At 54.0% G+C, this 11,862-nt stretch overlaps 1 protein-coding gene across 1 annotated transcript; it reads right to left on the reverse strand.

The window, feature by feature from the left end:
- Positions 1-256: 256 nt before the first annotated feature.
- Positions 257-3,370, reverse strand: Sox12 (SRY-box transcription factor 12). The gene has a single exon (XM_042694802.1). The coding sequence runs from the start codon at positions 3,008-3,010 to the stop codon at positions 2,075-2,077; it is 936 nt and encodes a 311-aa protein (XP_042550736.1). The 5' UTR covers positions 3,011-3,370; the 3' UTR covers positions 257-2,074.
- Between the last annotated feature and the right edge of the window lie 8,492 nt (positions 3,371-11,862).

Consider the following 11,862-nt stretch of genomic DNA (forward strand, 5'->3'; position numbering starts at 1 on the left):
GGGCAGCTGCTGGTAGTGGAAATGACCCCCAAGACGCATTGATTTGTGTTACCTGCATGACTACCACAGGGACCAGTCTGCTATCCTCAGTGAAGACAGGGAGTCCCAAGACAAAAGGAGATAGGCCCAGAGGGCCAAACGCCTTGCTCAGAGATAGCCAGCTCTCTCTGCAAGGGCCCAAATCCTGTGGAAGATGAATCTAGGCCACGGTGTGGGGAGGGGTGAAGAAAGCAGACATGCAGAACCACAGGGCGAGGTCGGGGCAAATACACTTTATTTAGTCCTGGCATCAGACCGGCGCAAGTCCTGCTGTGGGTGCCAGCGCCCCAGAGGGAGAGAATCCCCCCAACTCAGCTACAAGACTAGTTCTCCAAGACCACAGACAGTGACATCTCTTCACTCACATGACATTTTTTTTCATTGTCTTTTTGTTGTTTTCTTAAAAAAAAAAAAAAAAGGAAAAAAAGAAAAAGAAAAAGAAAAAGAAGAGCGCAAGAAAGGCCCAGAGCCGGAGCACCAAGCTTAAAGGAGGCAGCTGGTGGCTTTGTCAGCGAAGGGAACGCGTGGGGCAGAGCCCTGCAGAGACCCTGGGCAGGGGTCCCCGAGGACTCCGGGACCGTTTGTTCCTGAGATTTGTGTGTGTGAATGAGAATGTGTGAGCACCCAGGGGGGGTGAACACACGCCGGTGAGATACAGGTAGTGAGGGCAGGGGGGTGGAGGGAGAGGCCGGAGGGGGCCGGGGCCAGGGGGTAAGAGGGTAACAGCGTGGGGGCAGGGTTCCCACGGACACCCTGAACTGGACACGATTTTCTAACAGCAGCGCCGTCCGTATTTCACACAGGAAAAGGCTGGGATGCAATCGGCCTACGTCCACTCTCCTCTACCCATCCTTCTCCGGTCCCCCAGGACGGGGACGATGGTTTCTCTCAAACCACTTTTTCCTGCCGCTCCAAGCTCCTAGCACCAGCGTGCCTCAGTTTCTCCCACTGAATACTGCAGCTATAATGGTGGATGGGTTTGGGTGATTGGAAGGGACAGTCGTTAGGGAGGAGCCCGGGCTGAGAAGGTGCCCTGAGATGATAGGGCGTTTCCCAGGGTGGGGGAGGGAGCAGCTGGGACCCGTCTCCAGATTGGTGGGTGCATCAACTCAACAGTTTTCTGGGATAGCCCCTTCCTTTCTCAATTTGCCAAGCAAAAACCTGACTCCAAATCTCTCAGGGGCAAGTAAGGGACGTCTCTGGGGACCAAGTTTGGCGGTAAAGGCAGTTGAAGCCTTGGGTGTGGTGGGCCTGGACAACCCCATGGGGAGGGGGAGTAAAGGGGCCGTGCCTTTAGATGAGTTCCAAGCTCAAACTAGCCCCACCCGGACAGCTCTCTCCCTTCCCAGTGCTCCTCCCATTAAGGCAGTGACGCCCCGTCGGGTTGAGAGGGAGCCACGGGCTCTGGGATCAAAGGATTTCTTAGGATTGCTCTACACTCGCCCCCCGCCCTCCTTCACCCAGCAAACGGCAGGAAGCCTGCATCTGGCCTGGGATCGGCCCCCTCCTCCCAAGTAGCACTAGGCATGCGCAAGCGCAGGAGGGCGGGCCTAAGCGGAGGGGCGGGCCGTCGCGCTGGGGGGGAGGGGCGTGGGAGGGCCGCCCCTCAGGATCGCCCCCCGAACCCCGAAGACAGGCTAGGCCAGGGCGGAGGGAATCCGGAGCGAGGGAGGGGGCGTGTCCTCCGGCCACGAGGAAGGGCGAGAGGAAGGCGGTGGGGGGGCGGGGGAGGGGTGCAGGTCTGTAAAGGGGGGCGAATCGGCTTCGGAGGGGGGGCTGGCTGCTGGTGGCTGTGCGGGCGAGGACTGGATGGGGAGGGGCTTGGATGTCAGGGAAAGGGTGGGGGTTGGGCTGCCTTGGGGTGTGTCTGTGGGGGAGGGGCGCGTCTGGATCTAGGGGGATGGGCACATCCAGGAAGGGGGGGGAGGCTGCGCGGGAGGTGGGGTGCCAGCCTCGGCCTCCGAGGGGCCCCAATACCTGATTCCTGTATGTAAACAGCTGGTTTGGGGGCGTGCGCGCCCCGCTGACGGTGGGCTCAGTAGGTGAAAACCAGGTCGGCGATGCTAGACGGGCGCCAGTCCCCCGCGATCATCTCGGTCACCTCGGGGGTGCAGTAGTCCGGGAACTCGAAGTGTGACGTGCCCGTGGCGGGCGGCAGGTCCGGGTCGCGGTCCAGGGAGCTGCAGTCCAGGCCGGTGGGGACTGGGGGCAGCCTGGACAGAAAGCCCAGCGGCTCCTCCCCCGATGCTACAGTCTCCTCTTCGCCTTCCTCCGCGGCGGCCGCCTCCTCCTCCTCTTCCTCCGGCTCCTCCTCCTCCGACGGGGTCGGGGAGGCTGCAGGCGCGGCCACCCCCTCGCCCGGCGGACCCTGGGCGCGCTCGGCCGGCCCCCGGGCGGCTCTCCCCGCCGGGACCATTCTCCACAGCTCCCGTCCGGGCGTCTCCACCAGGCGCACTTCCAGCAGCTCCTCGTCGTCGTCCTCGTCGTCGTCCTCCGGCGCCGCCGCGCCGGCCCCCAGGGGCCCTCCCGTCGCCCGGCGGCCCCCGCGGCCCGGCAGCTGCGGCCCGGGCTTGAGCCGGCTGCCGCCTCCGGGGGGGCGGGGCCGCGCCTTGGCGGGCGCCCCCTTGCTCTTCTTGCGCGGCCGGTACTTGTAGTCCGGGTAGTCCGCCATGTGCTTGAGGCGCAGCCGCTCCGCCTCCCGCACGAACGGGATCTTCTCCGAGTCCTGCAGCAGCTGCCAGCGGCGGCCCAGGCGCTTGGAGATCTCGGCGTTGTGCATGTCGGGCCACTGGTCCATGATCTTCCGCCGTTCGTGCTGCGACCACACCATGAACGCGTTCATCGGTCTCTTTATGTGGCCGCTTGGGGTCTTGCACCAGCCGGGTTCGCGCGCCCCCTCCTCCGCCGGCCCGGGCCCCGGGGGCGGCGGCCCGCCGTCCCGCTTGGCCCGCGCGCCCCGCTGCTGCACCATCGCGCCTGGGCCCGGGCCGCTAGACGCCGCCGGGGGCCGTCCGCATCCTCCGCGGCTGGGGATGGGGGAGGAGGCTGCAGCGACGAAGGGGCGGCCCCGCCCCGCGGCTCGGCCCGGCCCCCGCGAGCTGGGAGCAAGGAGCTGGGCGCTCCGGACCAACGGACGGCGTGGGGGGAGGTCAGCGGCGCGGTCTCAAGCGGGTTCGGCGCGCCCCCGCCGCCCCGGGCAAGTTGCTCCCGGCCGCACGCCGCACATTGTTTTGCGGGGGTGGAGAAATAGCGCCGCCCGGGCCCCCCGCGAGCTCTTCTCGCAGGCTCCGGCTCCGCCGCGGCCCGCGCGCGCCTGTCCCCGCCCGCAGCCGCCTTCCAGTGTCTTTCTCCCCGCGCGGCCCCGCCGGCGCGCGCCACCTCCACCCCCCTCCCTCCCTCCCCTCGCCGTCTGCGGGCCGCTGCAGCGCGCGCGGGGCCGCCCCGTGTAAACACCGAGGTGCCCGCCTGGGCTGCGGCCCCGCCACGCCCCGCGCTCAGCGGCGCGTCACCCGTTGCTGGGCAGAGAACCCGGTATTTGCATCTCCCAATCGCTGGACGGCGGGGCGGGGCGGTCTCCCGCCCGGGATTTTGGGGGGGCGGAAGGCAAAAGGATGAGGTCGGTTTCTTTTCTTAGGTTGGGGGCTAGCGGGAAGGTGGGGGGAGCTGGGAGTAGGTGTGGGGGATCTGATGAGCTTCCATCTGCTTCCTAAAAGCTTTTCCTTGCTCCGCGTTGCCTTTGCAATTGTAGTGTATTCGGGGACACCTGCCGACAGGTAGGACTCCGGATCCTTTCTCATTTGGGCCGTCGTCTCAGAAGAGGTCCCCTCCCCCCTCCTTGGAGAAGGGGAAGAGATCAACACTTAGAAAAGCAAAGAAGCTCACTTTATCACAGATGTAGCCCCATGTCTAAACTCAGCAACCAGCCACGGATGAGCTTAAATGCTTTGAGATCCAATAAACGACATTTTATCTAGTTTGAGGAGGCCAGAGACACAAGGGAAAGTGATGCCGGCTGCTTCGAAGACGAAGCCCCAGGGCAGGCTCCCAGCGGCTCGAGTCCGGCCGGTCTCAGCGCCCTCCCTCGCTGGAGCGCACCGAGGGGCCGGGACACCGAGGATCCGGGGCACCGTGGGGCTGGGACGGGCGATTCCTGCGGCTCAGAGCCGGCCCCACGCACGAGCCGCCCGCGCGCTAGGCGGTGTGCGCGTCGCTCCTCCCCGGCCGGGAGCTGCGTGCACGGGCGCGGGGCGGAGCCGCCCCGGGGGCGTGGCCAGGCCGCCGGCTCCGGGCGCGTGGCGGGGAGGGGCCGCGCGCTCCTGGCTCACCACGTGTAAGCGAGTTCTGGCACCACCCGGCGTGTGCCGCCCCCGAGGGAGGTCACCTTCACGCTGCCGTGGGTCTGAGCGCTGGGAGGGGGGCGCCCAGGCCTCGCCCTTGTAAGCAAGGGTTGGGAGGGGTCAGGACTGGGGTCTGGAAGGTGGCATCCCCCGGCGATGTGGTGGGCTCGGATGGGGGCGGGGAACGCGCTTCCCAAGAACAGCTCGGGCGACGCCGGGCGAGTGCGGACCCGGCCCCAGCGGGGAGGAGCGCGGGTGGGGGTGCGGGGAGTGGGGGAGGGGGCGGGGTGGGGGTGGTTGCTGGAGCATCCTTGGCGGGAGGAGGCGACTCTTAAAGGCATAGAGCGCTCGGAAGGCGATGCCTCTGCCCCTGCACGCATGGTCCCTCCACCTCATTGGAAGTGAAGAGCTGAAAATCCCTTACATTTGAGTCTTCACTACAGCCTGGGCGGTTCATTCATTGTTCGACAGAACTAGATCTGGTTAATGTTTACGTCCTAGAGCCCCCTTTTGCTTGACTCTCAAAATGGAAATCAAGTGCCTTCGCCTTCTTCCGATTGTTCTTACAGCTTCAGTGCAATTATGAACGTAAACACATTCCCGATGCTTCGAAAATGTTCAGTCATTTATCTGGGATTTGATTTCCCAATACATAATTTAACACAGGTCATCAGTAACACAGATGGCAACTTCCCGAAGAGAGAAAGAAAGGATGTAAGATTTAGCATTTCAGAAAAGGTATCAAAGTAGTAATTATGGCAATAATAAAAAAAACTTTCTTGGTATTTTTAAGACCTTTATTAATGCTGTTTTTTTTTTTTTTAACGATATGAACATGCAGAGCCTTCATTTCCATGCGATAGTTCTCACAGGCTTGTCTTTGACCCTGACCTTGGAGCTGCCACTATTCTAGTGTGTCTGAATAGATTCTCAGTTCTAGTTTGATTGGACCAAGGTTTTCCTTGTTGTTAGCAGGGAAAATGATACATATGTTGTAATATCATTCCTCCCTCTGTGTGTCCACCTGGTTAACCCCTCCTTACTGATTTTTCCCATTCCACACTGGAATACCTTGAAAGACCCTCATCTGCTTTTCCCCAAGCAACTTTCAGAACACAGTAAGGACACAGACATGAAGATAGGGTGAATTCACTGAGGGAATGAGCGATGTCATCACTCTCCCCCCCCCACCCCACCCCCACATTTTCTTCAAGACATTTATGCTGTCTGTGATCCTTCTCCTGGAAGAGAGCTCACTCAGTTGAAGCCAGGACTATAGGTTAAACAGCAGTGACTAGGACCTAGGTCCCTTTTCTTTCTTTTCTTTTTTGGTCAGTTGTGAGGTTTGAACTCTGGGCTTGGGCGCTGTCCCTCAGCTTTTCAGCTTAAGGCAAGCACTCTACCGCTTGAGCCACAGTGCCACTTCTGGTTTTCTAGTGGTTTATTGGAGATAAGAGTCTCATGACTTTCCTGCCCAGGCTGGCTTTGAACCATGATCCTCAGATCTCAGCCTCCTGAGTAGCCAGGATTACAGGCGTGAGCCACTAGTGCCCAGCTTAGGTCCTTTTTCTTAAAGAGTGAACGGAGCAATGTGTAGCCAGTGTTGGTGAGTCATGTTTATAAACTTCAGAAGGCTGAGAATGGAGAATCAAAGTTTGAAGCCAGCTGGGACAGAAAATCTAAAGTCTGAGAGACTCTTACTTCCAATTAATCAATAACAATAACAAAAAGCCTGAAATAAAAGTGTGGTTCAAGTGGGAGAGCCAGCTTTGAACTAAAGAGCTGAGCTCACCACCAATTAATTGGAGATAAGAGCTTCACCCGACAATCCTCAAACCTCAGCCTCCTGAGCAGCTAGTAGTATAGGCATGAGGCACAAGCACTGGGCTGGTGTGTGTGTGTGTATTTGTGTGTGTGTGTGCGCATGTGTGTGTGTGTGTGTGTGAAAGAGAGAGAGAGAGAGTGTGTCTTACTGTGTTGCCAATCTGTCTGGTCTTGAACTCCCAGGCTTAAGTGGCACTCTTTGTCCCAGCCTCTGAGTGCTGGGACTATATAGAGTTACATCACTTATGGCCTAGTTGGAAGTGGGAAATTTGGAGGGGGAAATATCAGCCAAAAGTTATGTTTCAAAAATATGGCCATGGGCTGGGAAGGTGGTTCAGTGGTACAGTGCTTGCCTTGCATGCATGAGGCCTTGGGTTCGATTCCTCAGCACCACATAAGCAGAAAAAGCCGGAAGTGGCGCTGTGGCTCAAGTGGTAGAATGCTAGCCTTGAGCTAAAGAGCTGAGGGACAGCGCCCAGGTCGAGAGTTCAGGCCCCACAACTGGCAAAAAAAAAAAATATATATATATATATATATATGGCCATAAATTCCTTGATATTCCTAATGCCTCCTCTCTCCCAAGTGCAAGCTGTAGTCACTTACTTTTTTTTTTTTTTTGCCAGTCATGAGGCCTGAACGCTGTCCCTCAGCTCTTCAGCTCAAGACTAGTGCCCTACCACTTGATCCACAGTGCCACTTCTAGCTTTTTCTGCTTATGTGGTGCTGAGGAATCGAACCCAGGGCCTCATGCATGCAAGGATAGAACTCTACCACTGAACCACCTTCCCAGCCCATCACTTACTTCTAATAAAATGTAGCAGAAAAGATGATATGTGACCATCAAGGTTCAAACATTGTGTTAGCGCTGCCTGGATGTGAGAAATGCCTGAGAGACCCAGTTTAAAGGAAGTGGGATTTATTTTGGCTGCCAGTTGGTGGTGAGCTGGCTCTGTTGCATGAGCCTGGGGCAGGCTGAGTATCATGGCAGGCAGGAGCAGTTGTGCAGGAACGCAGTTCACTTCCTGATGGTTGAGAAGCCAAGATAAGAGATGGGAGGAACAGGCCTATGGGCCTAGTACAAGGTTAAGACCCACCCTGGGTCACCTACCAACCCCTCCCCACATATCACTACCAGCTAGAAATCAAAGCTGTGGAGGACATTTCTTTTTTTTTTTGTCCATCATGGGGCCTGAACTCTGGGCCTGGGCGCTGTCCCTCTGCTCTTCAGCTGAAGACTAGCACTCTATCACTTGAGCCTCAGCCCCACTTCCAGCTTTTTCTGTTTATGTGGTGCTGAAGAATTGAACTGAGGGCCTCATGCATGCAAGGCAAGCACTCTACTACTGAGCCACCTTCCCAGCCCCAAGGAGGACATTTCTTTGCCTGCCTGCCTGCCTGCTTTCTTTCTTTCTCTTTCCTTTCCTTTTCTTTTCTGTCAGTCCTGGGGCTTGAACTCTAGGCCCGGGCCCTGTCCCTGAGTTCTTCAGCTCAAGGCAAGTACTCTACCACTCGAGCCACCACACCACTTCTGGTTTTCTGGTGGTTAATTGGAGATAAGAGTCTCATGGACTTTCCTACCTGGGCTGGCTTTGAACTGTGATCCTCAGATCTAAGCCTCCTGAGTAACTAGGATTACAGGTGTGAGCCACTGGTGCCCAGTTTGTGGAGGACATTTCATATTCAAACCCTAACAGATATAAAGGCTTTGTAGTCTCCTCTATCTCATATCTTTCTTGGGAGAAGCCAGCTGCCATGTTGTAAGGACCTTCAAGCAGCCCTATGAGAGGGCCCATGTGCAAAGGGACTGAGGCAACCAGCTTCAGTTGTCTGCCATCATGGAATGAGATTCTCTAGCCCCAGTCAAAACCTTCAGATGAATGCAACCCTGGGCAGCATGTTAACAATAGTAGCCTCATGACAGGCTGAGACTATAGGGGTATGTTACTGTGCCCTATTTGAAAGTAGAAAATTAGCTGGGCATCAATAGCTCATGCCTGTAATCTTAGCTAATCAGGAGGCTGAGATCTGAGATTTGTGATTCAAGCCAACCTGGCAGAAAAGTCCATGAGAGTCTTATTTCTAATTAACCACCAGAAAACTGGAAGTGGTGTTGGGGTTTGAAGTGATAGTGTTAGCTTTGAGCAAAAAAAATGCTCAGGGACAGTGGTTAGGCCCTGATATTGAGCCCCACAACAGCAAAGAAAGAAAGAAAAAAAGAAAGAAAGGAAGGAAAGAGAGAGAGAAAGAGGGGCTGGGAAGGTGGCTCAGTGGTAGAGTGCTTGCCTTGCATGTCTGAGGCCCTGGGTTCGATTCCTCAGCACCACATAAGCAAAAAGAAAAAAGCCGGAAGTGGCACTGTGGCTCAAGTGGTAGAGCGCTAGCCTTGAACTGAAGAGCTGAGGGACAGCGCCCAGGCCCAGAGTTCAGGCCCCATGACCGGACCCAAAAAAAAAACCCAAAAGAAGGAAAGAAAGGAAGGAAGGAAAAAAGGAAGGAAGGAAGGAAAGGAAAGAAGAAGAAGAGAGGGAAAGTTCAGCTAGAAGTTTTTCCCAGAACCTTAACCAGAATCACCCAACTAATCTCTTCCTAGGTTCATGATTCACAGAAAACCTGAGATTTGTTAGACCTGTAAGCTTAGAATAATACAGAATAATACATAGTTATCCTTTATTCATGGGGATACATTCAAAGGTGTATATCCCATTGTCATGCCTGAAACTAGTCTTGCCCATTCTAGTCCTCTCTCCCTGTATGCACACACTGATTTAATACCTTTTCATCTTAAAACAGCATTGTTACATGGCTGGGAAGATGGCTCAGTGGTAGAGTGCTTGCCTTGCATGCATGAGGCCCTGGTTCAATTCCTCAGCACCACATAAGCAGAAAAAGCTGGAAGTGGTGCTGTGGCTCAAATGGTAGAGTGCTAACCTTGAGCTGAAGAGCTGAGGGACTGCGCCCAGGCCCAGAGTTCAGGCCCCATAACCAACCAAAAAAAAAAAAGCGCTTTGTTATTTTGTAGTTGGAGATGCCACAGCAAAACTAGCATGCGATTCTTTTCCTCCATAATTTCATATATAGAAAATTCAGTCTTATTCTAGATCAAAACAAGCTCAACTATAATTTCATTAAATTTTTTGTTGTTGTTGGTTGTGGGGCTTGAACTCGGCCTGGGTATTGTCCCTGAGCTCTTTTGTTCAAGGCTAGCCTTCTACTACTTTGAGCCACAGCTTCATTTCTGGTTTTCTGGTGTTTAACTGGAGATAAGAGTACCACAGGGACTTTTCTGCCCTGACTGGCTTTGAACTGCATCCTCAGATCTCGGCCTCCTGAGTAGCTAGGATTACAGGCGAGAGCCAACAGTAACAAGCATAATTTTCTTATTAAGTTGAAAATGTTCACTTTTTCTTTTAGACGAAGCACTTTATGGCTTTTCTGAATTACCAGCATCACAACTCTTGTGCTTTGGGGCTATTTAAGTAAAATAAGAGTTTCTTAAAGATGAGCTCTGTAGTACCAGGGCAGTCCATGTGATAATGCAGACTGCTAACAAGGGACAGACAGACAAGTAGTGAATACGGTGTAGATCCAGCGGACAGAGGGTGATACATCCCAGGCAGGACAGAGCAGGACAGCTGGGGAGTTCATTACACTACTCACAGTGGCACACAACTTAAAGCTTATGAATTGTTTATTTCTGGAATTTTCCACTTAATAATCTGTGGTCAGACTGCGGTTGACCTTGGGCAGCTGTCACTGCAGAAAATGAAACTGGAAGCCAGGCACTAGGCCCACGCCTGTAATCCTAGCTACTCAGAGCTAATGGTCAGAGTTCGAACCCACCCCAAGCAAGAAAGCCTTGCTTTCTTCCCAGAAGTGGGAAGTGGCGCTGTGGTTTGAGTGGTAGAATACTAGCCTTGAGCAAAAGAGAGCTCAGGGACAATGCCCAGGTCTAGAATTCAAGCCCCAGGAAAGGCACAAAAAAGAAAGAAAGAAAGAGGGCTGGGAAGGTGGCTCAGTGGTAGAGCGCTAGCCTTGCATGCATGAGGCCCTGGGTTCGATTCCTCAGCACCATATAAGCAAAAAGAAAAAAGCCGGAAGTGGTGCTGTGGCTCAAGTGGTAGAGCTCTACCCTTGAGCTGAAGAGCTGAGGGACAGCGCCCAGTCCCAGAGTTCAGGCCCCACAACTGGATCCAAAAAAAAAAAAAAGAAAGAAAGAAAGAGAGAGAGAGAGAGAGAGAGGGAGGGAAGGAGGGAGGGAGGGAGGGAAGGAAGGAGAAAGAAAAGAAACTGGGGTATACATAATATAACTAATGTGTGGTGATGACCACAGCTACTAAATGGAGGTGAGGAGACTTTTCAGATTGGAAAATAATTATCATGTATGACTAAAAAAAGAAGTAGTGAAATTCAGGTAGAGAGCTATAGTGCATATGTATAATCCCAGCACTTGAAGGCTGTGGCAGGAAGATGGAGAGTTTAAGGCTAGCTTGGAATATATAGCAAGAGCCTGTCTTAAAAGAAATCATCTAAGCTGGATGCTGGTGGCTCATGCCTGTAATATTAGCTACTCAGGAGGCTGAGATCTGAGGTTCTTGGTTCAAATCCAGATCAGGCAGGAAAATCAAACTCTTATCTCCAATCAACCACCAAAAGAAACAAAGAAAGAAAAAGCAAGCAAAGGGGCTGGGAAGGTGGCTCAGTGGTAGAGCGCTTGCCTTGCATGCATGAGGCCCTGGGTTCGATTCCTCAGCACATGAGCAAAAAGAAAAAAGCCCGAAGTGGTGCTGTGGCTCTAGTGGTAGAGCGCTAGCCTTGAGCTGAAGAGCTGAGGGACAGCGTCCAGGCCCAGAGTTCAGGCCCTACAACCGGACCAAAAAAAAGAAAGAAAGAAAAGAAAGAAAGAAAGAAAGAAAGAAAGAAAGAGCAACAAAACCTGGAAGAGGAGCTGTGGCTCAAGTGATAAAGTGCCACCCTTGAGCAAAAAAACCCAGGGAGTACCCAGGTCCTGGGTTCAAGCCCCAGGATCAGCATAATAAAATAAAATTTAAAAAATACTAGGGCACTAGTGGCTTACCACTGTAGTCCTAGCTACTCAGGAGGCTGAGATCTGAGGATTCCAGGTCAAAGCAATGCAGGCTGGAAAGTCTGTGAGACTTCTATCTCTAATCCTAGCTACTCAGAAGGCTAAGATCTGTGGAGCATGGTTCAAAGCCTGCCAGGCGGAAAAGTCCATGAAATTCTTTTTTTTTTTTTTTGGTCAGTTGTGGGGCCTGAACTCTGGGCCTGGACACTGTCCCTCAGCTCCTCAGCTCAAGGCTAGCACTCTAACACTTGAGCCACAGCGCCACTTCTGGCTTTCTTTTTGCTTACGTGGTTCTGAGGAATCGAACCCAGGGCCTCATGCATGCAAGGCAAGCTCTCTACCACTGAGCCACCTTCCCAGCCCCCGAGAAACTCTTATCTCCAATAAACCACTCAGAAAACTGGAAGTGGTGCTCTGGCTCAAATGGTAGAGCACTAGCCTTGAGCTGAAGAGCTTAGGGACATTGCCAGGCTAAGAGTTCAAGATCTATGACTGACAAAATTAAAAATTAAAAATTAAAAAAAAATTAAAAAGGCTCTTCCCGGAACACCTTACAGTGCCAGAAAATAAGGAGGTGCT

This window comes from Dipodomys spectabilis, unplaced genomic scaffold (genome assembly GCF_019054845.1).
Source record: "Dipodomys spectabilis isolate Male_0828 unplaced genomic scaffold, ASM1905484v1 ptg000175l, whole genome shotgun sequence".
In the NCBI taxonomy this organism is placed as follows: Eukaryota; Metazoa; Chordata; class Mammalia; order Rodentia; family Heteromyidae; genus Dipodomys; species Dipodomys spectabilis.